Below are 9,307 nucleotides of genomic sequence, written 5' to 3'. Positions count from 1 at the left end.
GCTTCACCATGCACTTTCCTGTAAGAGCCATCAAAAAACAATAGATATGCATTGTCTATGTCATGAGCTTCCATGTGTTGCCTCTTCACTGCATCCTCCTTAAGGAGAAGGGGTTTTCCTTATAAGTAAGCAAATCAGCCAATGTAGCCCTTGTACTCTCCTCAGAGAATTGGAATTCCTGTACCTCCACAATCCACTTTATGAGCTTCTTTGACAAAGTAGGGCTATTCACCAATTGAGGTAGAAGAGTGTAGCTAGTGAGGAATGTGAATGGTTTAGGGAGAAGGTAGTGCCTAATTCTTATGCATAAATCACACTCACCATGATGAGCTCCACTTCAGTATAGCCTCTTTCCACCTCTAGCTTCACATTGCTAGCACAATAGATAGGCTTCATGTAGTGAGAATTGTTACCTCTTTGAAGAAGCATAGCTCCAATGGCATCTGCACCTACTGATGGATTCACATAAAACTCTTTATCCCAATTAGGATCTTGCATAGCAGGAAGAGAACCAAGAACCTCTTTGATACCTTGGAAAACCTCTTCACATTCATTTGTGCATTATAGAGGATCCAACCTTGCTACTTGTTGTAGAGGATAAAGAAGTTGAGAGGACAAAGGAATGGACCTTGCCATATACTTCACCTTTTGAATGAAAGTAGAAAGTTGCTTTGTATCTTTAGGTGATGGGATGAGCATCAAAGCCTTCACTTTGTCAGGATCCGCTTCAATCCCATTCTCTGAGATCATATGCTCCAAAAACTTCACTCTTGGTTGAGCAAGATGACATTTCTTTGGGTTGAGTTGACCTCCACTTTCATCGTATTGCTTCAATGCCATCCCAAGCTTTACACAATGATCATTTCTAGAGCTATAAACACAAAATTCATCAATAAGATCCTTCACAAACTTGCCAAGAAAGGGAGAGAACACCTTATTGATGCGCTTTTGATACCACGCACAATCATTCATAAGACCAAAAGGAGGCACATAATAACAAAAGAATCCCCATGGTGTGATAAATGTGGTCTTCTTTTGATCTTCTAAAGCCAAGGTGAGCTGAAAATATCCAAAGAATCCATCACATACACTGTACCTCTCATATCCTGCAATAGAATCAAGTATGTCATCTATGAAAGGAAGTGGGTATGGATCCCTCTTCATGGCTGCGTTTAGAGGCTTAAAATCAACACATATCCTCCCCTTTCCATCCTTCTTGGGTGTGACAACAATAGGACTCACCCATTCTGCAGTACTCACAGGACATATGAAAGCTGCTTCAAGAAGCTTGTCTACCTCTTCCTTTAAAGCATTAAGTTGTATATGTCCCATTCTTCTTAGCTTTTGGCGTATGGGCTGAGCTCCTTCCTTGATTGGAACGTGAATTTCCTCTCCCTTAAAGCCTCTAATTTCCTCATAATAAGTGATTAATAAATGGGAAAATTGTTGTATCATATGTAGGTACTCACCCTTCTCATGATTAGTCAAGTCGGGAGCCAACATACCTTGTATCATCTCCTGTTTGACATTAGGTTGAAATTTGGGTTGCATCAGCTCTTCAGTTTGCTCATAAGGACCAAAGATAACATCATTCTCCATAAGGCCAAGAAATATTTGTTTCTCATCATACTCTTCATCAAGAAACAAGGAGGAAACATCTAGATCGCTATCGTTGCTATCTTCCACTTCATTGCCATCATCCCCATTGTCTTCTTCTTCACTTGACTACTCTTCTTCCTCACTTTTCTCATCAAAATCAGCATCCAAATATTGCTTGCTAGCCATGTCAAACCTCTTCTTATCACCCCTTCTATTGTAGAGAGTGATGGTACCATGTCCCCAATCTTGTATAGCTTTGGTTGCATGTAACCGTGGTCTTCCAAGGATGAGAGGGAAAGCACCAATACCCGCGGGCATAACATGGCAATTGACCAGCACTTTAACATCAAATACATCCACCTCCAAGTCCTTTACAACTCCCAAGCACCTCACCCTTGATTGGTTGGCAAGCTTTATGCAAAAACTTGAATTCTTCACCATGTTGAGTCCCAAATTTGATACACAATCTTGAGTAATAACACATACTTGTGCACCTCCATCAATATAAGCCTCGCCAATGCACTTCCTCTTATGCCATGCCTCCATAGTAGGGCATATATTAGGTAACTCATTCAAAGATAGAACTCTGATTGACCCCCTTGCAAGCTCCTTCTTCATGGGGTTGACTACGTGCTTCCATTGCCTCTTTAACTTGGGACACATCTCCATGAGTTGCCCAAAGGTAAAATCAGTCTTTCTACTAACCAAATCAGCCCGTAAACTATAATTTGGTTTCCCTTCTCCCAAAGGAAATTCGGATGCATTGTAATGTTGCCTGGGTTTTCTCTTCTTCTTCTCTTTACCTGTACTTGTTTCCAACCGTTTCCCTGTTTTATGGCTGGGATTTGCATCACTCATGTCATGATCTCTTGTAACCCTTTTACCTATAGGCATGACCATAGCTCCCAAATCATCCTCTTTATTCTCCAAACGGATACCACTTTTGTTTTTCCCTTCTCTTCAGCTGTCAAACCGCTTGGCCCTTCTTCCCCTTTAATATCAATACCATAATCTTCAGCTCGAGAAGGAATTTGTGGAGGAAGAGAAAACATGTCACCACCCATTCTCTTTTGCATGTCACATTGAGGGCTTTTATGACCCCATTCACCACAATTGTAACATTGAAACATATTCCCTCTTCCAGCCATGCCTCTTCCTCTACCACCTGTAAAACCCCAATTGCTTCCATAACCACATCCATATCCATAGCTTTGACCTCTTCCACGTCCCATCATATGCACACCAATATTCTTCATAAGACCTACAACCTCTTGCATCTCCTTGCGAAAAGCACTCACAACATGAGAAGCGTGTTGATCATAACCTAGCTCCCTAATGAGGACCCTTGGTTTCTCTATCGCTTTCACTTCAACCTTTGGCTCGACATTGATTCCAAGTTGATGAAGACGCTCTGCTTTCCTTTCTTTATTCTTTGCAATTTCAAATGTCTCCTCAAAGGTCCTTGGCTGCTTGAGCTCTACCTTCAAGCATAGGTTACTCTTCAAACTTGCAAGAAACCTGTCCCTCTTCAACATGGCTGGAGGAATTTCAGCCCCCCAAGATGTACACCACTTTGCCCATAATGCATTGAATGCCTTCACAAAGTCTTCTATGGTCTAGCCTTCACCCTGTACCAAGCCTTGAATAGATCACTATACCTTTTGTGGGTATTCCACTTGTTGAAAGTGTGTAATAAAAGCATGCCTTACCATTTCATAAGTCATAACTTGAGAAGGTTGGGCTGATTGTAGCTCCTTTTCGTAGCCTTCCAACCATTCCCTAACATCTCCCTTCAAACAGAAATAGAAGATTCACAACACCAACGCTGGGTCTTGCTTGTTAGCAAGAAGGCAAGCAAACTCCATTGTCTCAATGAAACCTTTGGAACTTTCATTTGATTTCCCACTAAAATCTGGAAATTTAAACGCCGTCTTCTAAAACCTGTAAATTGAAGGTAACTTGAAGCGATTCCTCGGTGGCGAGCACCAAAACACTGTTGGGCAAAAGGAAAACTGGGATACCTCTATAGCTTGATAACCCAAGAGAGTTCAAACTTCGTTCTTAGAACCAAAATCTATACCAAAACAAATCTTCATAACCCCCAACCAAAAGGCCTATGCCAACGGACCATAGAGCATACGAGCAAAACCCTGTCAAAGCGCGGATTTAGAGCACACGCCGACCACTGCATATGAAGACAAGATCTTCCCCTTTCCGGCCCAAATGAACACCACAAACCCACAACTCAACCCCAACTTCACAACTCATTGAAACAAGCCCTCCCAATCTGCCCACATGCAGTTTTCCACTAGGCTACCATAGCCGTAACCCTGTAGAGAACTAGTCATAACCTGAAGAGCATAACTCCAATTGGGCACTTTAAAGCTTGGAAAAAAGATTTAAAAATGACTGGCGAGAAAGTAGAAGATGACTGAAATTGATTCCATACGCCGCCATGACAAAAATTGACGCGAACAGAAAGTTGTCCCAGTACGACTACACGTAGAGAAGGCTAGCTGTCCCAGTACGACTACACGTAGAGAAGGCTAGTCGGGGCAAAAAATTGCATCAAAAAGCACCAAGGCGACACAACGAGCTATAACCTGAAAATTTATGATGTTTGGCTGAACTTTTTTAAGTTTGTACATGAGTTTTAATTGTATACAAGTCTCACTTCAAAAAACTCACTCACGGGCTACAATAGCCCGACAGCTGTCACTAGACTACCAACTTGCAGTGCATGTACATATTCTTGCTAAAGCAAGCTAAAATTCCCACAAAAAGAAATCCCACACACCCTTTTGACATTAGACGTCATGTCCATATGTACACATTTACAAAAAACGGGGTGTCAGAAATGCGCCCAACACTGGTTAAAATACATTGTACCCCGTTTTTTTTCTAACAATGACCGTGAGAACACCTAAAGGTGATTGCACATGCAGGATGCAAACGAAGGATTTTTTTTTTAGCATAAATACATTCAAATGTAGCCGAGGTTGCCGTTTGCCGCCTGCAATCCGCTCACCGCCATCTCCCCGTCCTCGTCACTTTCCTTCGCCTCCCACCGACTGCTCGCTTAATTCACCGACCGACTACCTTCTCCACCCAAGGGTTGCTCGCTCCCATGTTGGTTCAACTCGGCTTGTTGGCTTGCTGAGAAACGATCGCCTATCTCCTCGATTTGCTGAAATGCTACCGGTTTCCATGTCAAAATTTGAAGCTTTTGCCAGCATTTACACTAAAACTTGTGTAAATTTGCGGGTGTTCTTCAAGGCAAGCTCAATGTCTAACCAGCATTCTATGATTTTAGCTGGTGAAAATTCAATGCACCTCAATACATTTTTCCCAACCAAAGAACATAAGGGCAAACTGAAATGCTACCGGTTTTCACGTCAAAATTTGAAGCTTTTGTCGGTATTTCCACTAAAATCATGTAAATTTGCGGGTTTTCTCCATGCAAGCTCAAAATCTAACCGGGATTTTATGATTTTAACCGGTTAAAATAGACCACTGAAATGCTACCGGTTTTTAGGTCAAAATTTGAAGCTTTTGTCGGTATTTACACCAAAACTCGTGTAAATCTGTGCATTTTCTCCAAGGCAAGCTCAAAATCTAACCGGGATTTTATGATTTCAACCGATTAAAATACACCTTATGCCGGCTTTTTTCTAACAACGACATAAGGTGTATGGTGATTAAAGCACACTAAAGGTGATTGCACATGCGGAATGCAAACGAAGGAAAGTTTTTCAACATAAAAACCTTCAAATGTAGCCAAGGTTGCCATTTGACGCTCGCAATCCGCTCGCCCATGTCCCCCCGACCTGGTTGTCTTGCCAACAAATGATCACTATCTCTCTGATTTTTGGGCGTGCCGTGTGGAATGGCAAGGAGTACTCTCTCTCTCTCTCTCTCTCTCTCTCTCTCTCTCTCTCTCTCTCTCTCTCTCTCTCTCTCTCTCTCTCTCTCTCATGGAATCTCTTGCTCACTGTCCCACATAGGCACTTCCTCAATACTACAAGGCTCACTCAATACTGCAAAGATTTGTTTTTCAAGTCTCGCAAAAACGCAGACACTCAGGCTCGCGGTGGTCGATAGGAAATTGAAGTCGGGCTCTCTCTCTCTCTCTCTCTCTCTCTCTCTCTCTCTCTCTCTCTCTCTCTCTCTCTCTCTCTCTCTCTCTCTCTCTCTCTCTCTCAATCGAATCAAGTCTCTCTCTCTCACACACACAATTGGAGTTTGGACTCTAGAGGCCAATCAAATCTCTCTCTCCAATCTCTCTCACACGGAGTGACGCAGAGTTGGCGTTTCTCTCTCTGAGAGTCTCAAGTCTCGCTCACACGTACAATTGGCGTTCTGCCGGAGTCCGTGGAACTACAATAGAAGCGTAGTCATCATTAAACTCAAATTTAGGAATTCGGGGAAAAACTCACTAAAATGGGAGGATTCTTCTTGTCTCTAGTTTTCTAGGAGAGGTGAACTTGGTCGAGGATGCACATTTTCTTCTCTCTAGCTCTTGAATGAAATGTGGTGTTTGGATGATGGACTCACAAGTGTTATTTGTAGCCACCACTTTATATGCAGGCATGCACATATATTAGAACTGTCAGATGATGTAGTGTTTGGATGATGCACTCACAAGTTTTATTTGTAGCCACCACATTAAATATAGACATGCAGCAACTATCACACATATATTACATTTGAAGCTCAAAGTCTTGGTTGCACTTCATGCTTCTAGCTAATCCACTTTGTGTGAGCAAAAAGAAAAGGAAGGAACTTGTTTTCACGAGGCTATGATCGAAAGAAGCAAACCAATATTCAATTCTAAGGCCGTTCTTCTCCCAAAACAAAGATTGTTACAAACATCGTGTGAAAATCTAGGATACAACTCCTTGCAAATGCATGAGTTTCAAGCATTTGGCTATTATACTTGTCTCAAACATGGAGGTTAGTGTGTTGGGTTGTGGGTTCAGGCTCCTTGACAATTCTCAAGCCTCAAACTTGAGGGTAAGGCACAAGGCTCTAAAGTCTAGAGGAGAATTTATTGTGTCAAACATTGAGGTTAGAGTGTTCTATTCTGGGTTGAGGCTCATTAACACTGCTCAAGCCTCAAACTTGGGGGTGAGGCACAAGGCTCTAAAGTCTAGAGGATAACTACTTGTGTCAAACATGAAGGATAGAGAGTTGGGTTGTGGTTTGAGGCTCTTTTCCAATGCTCAAGTCTCAAACTTGAGGGCGAGGCACAAGGCTCTAAAATGTAGAGGAGCACCACTTCTCTAATGTGACTCAACAAAATTTTAAAACATTGTGAGTTGTGGTGGTGGCATCGTGCTACAAACAAACAAGTCATGTGACAAAACTCAAACTTTGAAATGAATAATGACAAAATTAAAAGGGAAGGTTGATTGAGCTGCCTTCACGTTGCACTTTAATTTGAATTTTGAGTGGCTTCAAGCTGAAAATCGTCAAAAGATCCTGATGAGACGAGCGTCTGACAAGCTCAAGCCACAAGGGGAGCAATGTGCCTCCGTGGAGGGGCTGTTGCAGGTGCTCACATGAAATCGCACAATGTGTGAGCCCTTGGGAGGCTGAGGTGAGGTCACCTAGGTTGTGAGCTTGCAAGAACAGTAGGACGACGTCATCCAGAGGATGAGCAGCAATTCCTCATCGATTTTGAGGATGGTACCTGCATTGAGTAGGGTGCCACCAGCTTTTCACCTGATGCTGCTCAAGATCAACATCTTGCTTCCACCTGATGCTACTTTCAGGTCATCAAATCGCTTCCATGAACCTACTCGCCTCCAGGGCGCACCTGCCCAGCGTCTCGTCCTGCAGCATCTCCCCTAAACATGCTTCACGCCACCAGACGAGCACGGCGCGGCACATAAGAGGCATCGGCAGATTTTGAGCGGCTCAAGTGGCCTATCCCAGCTCTGAAGCAGAAATTGTGTCTGACATCGCCGCTGCTATCAAAGATAGACAGAAGATCAAGGTGGTCTCCAAGCTTTCCCTCAGTTCTCCCGAACTTGTATGTGATGAGGGCGCCATCATCTCTTTACCTGACACTGCTTCGAGATCATTAGCAATCTTTTCACCTAATGTTGTTCTAGATCAATAGCTTGCTTCCACCTGATGCTACTTTCAGATCATCAAATTGCTTCCACCTTCGTTGATGAGGGAGTCGTCATCTCTTTACTTGACGCTGCTTCAAGATCATTAGCCCACTTCCACAAGGGTTATTTCCCATCGCAAACGCACCACATGAGATGAGTCGACTCAGATTAGTCGAGCAAGCAAAGCCATGGCCTCAAGATGGATGTGTGAGGCATGGGCTACCTGCGCTCTCCTAGACCTTCCCCCTCGCCTCCACATTATGTAGTTCCACTTTATGGGCCTTGATCCAAACTTAAGCTAGCTACAATCCTCCCTATCTCTTCATTACCACCACCACCAGCTTGTAAAATGTAACTTGTTATCACTCATCGCATGTAACCATCATCAAAACTGAGGCCCTACTGTATTGCTAAACCCAATTCTTTTTGGACTTTTGAGAAAGGAGATTTAAATAAGCCTTGTGATACGTCTTGTGTAGAAGCTCCTTTGATTTGTGACAGCTTGGTCAAGTGCGGGGCAGGTCAAGTTGTGATAATTTGGTCTATTCTAGTGTGTAGCAAGTCATTTTTCCTTGCACTAAGTGTTTCTAGCTATGCGGATTACCAAAAATAGGTATTTGGGTCAAGAAGGAAGCATCTAGATAAGAGCACCTCCACATAGAAAAAATGAGAATATCTCTACCTTTTGCTAAGGTGTTTATAGCTGGCACCACTCTATGAGGGTGGTTGCCAAGCTTATAATATCTTAACTTGAACCAAGCAAGTATGGGATTGGTACCTATTAGCAAGCATGGAGGCTCGAACTTAAGTTCGAGCCTCCATGCTTTTTCATGCTCAATGTGTATGTAAATGAGGGGGAATCATGGAGGCTTGTGGGATCTATACCTATTAGCAAGCATGTAGGCTCGAACATAAGTATGTATGTAAACGAGGGGAAATCATGGAGCCTCCATGTGTGTTCATGCTCATTATATATGTAAATGAGGGGGATTTGTGCCTATCAAAAAGCATGGAGGCTCGAACTTAAGTTCGAGCCTCATGCTCATTATGTATGTAAATGGGAGGGAAGCTTGCCTCATGGCCATCACATAATTGAATGAGGGGGAGGCTTCCTCTTAGAGATTTAGATGATACTTTAAATAATAGCTTTCTATTAAGGCTCAAAATTCATACCATTTTGCAAGAAAATGCAACTCTTTTGCAAACTACTAAAAGTCAAGAACTAGCATTTTCTATATTCTTACCTCTAAAACAGGAGAATGATATCCTTTGTTCTTCCAAAAGACCCCTTACTTCTGAGTAGTCAAACTTTAGCATGTCAAGTTTCGACTCAAACTTTAGCATGTCAAGTTTTGACTGAATTGGAGTTTATTTTTTCATGTAGCAATGAACAATATTAGCAAAATGATTCGAAAATGTACTAAAAGATTTTGTGTATGCATATAAAGAGGATTTATCATTACACTAACTAGAGGATCCTATAGCATGGGTTGCTCTTGTATATTGCCAAAATACCTCTAATTAGATGAACCATTTCAAAAAATGGGACTTGAATTTTTCCCATTATTTCTAAATTGGTCTTATTATCT

The 9,307-nt window shown here is 42.3% G+C and overlaps 1 protein-coding gene across 1 annotated transcript; it reads left to right on the top strand.

The window, feature by feature from the left end:
* The first annotated feature begins 7,254 nt into the window (after positions 1–7,254).
* Positions 7,255–7,825, top strand: LOC147424990 (uncharacterized). The gene is given in 2 exon segments (XM_086499650.1): positions 7,255–7,436; positions 7,537–7,825. Coding segments are annotated over 2 exon segments (471 nt in total).
* The last annotated feature ends 1,482 nt before the right edge of the window (positions 7,826–9,307 follow it).

The sequence above is a fragment of the Adiantum capillus-veneris genome, chromosome 25 (genome assembly GCF_014529385.1).
Source record: "Adiantum capillus-veneris isolate H3 chromosome 25, ASM1452938v2, whole genome shotgun sequence".
Lineage (NCBI taxonomy): Eukaryota > Viridiplantae > Streptophyta > Polypodiopsida > Polypodiales > Pteridaceae > Adiantum > Adiantum capillus-veneris.
This window is presented reverse-complemented; position numbering and strand designations above follow the sequence as displayed.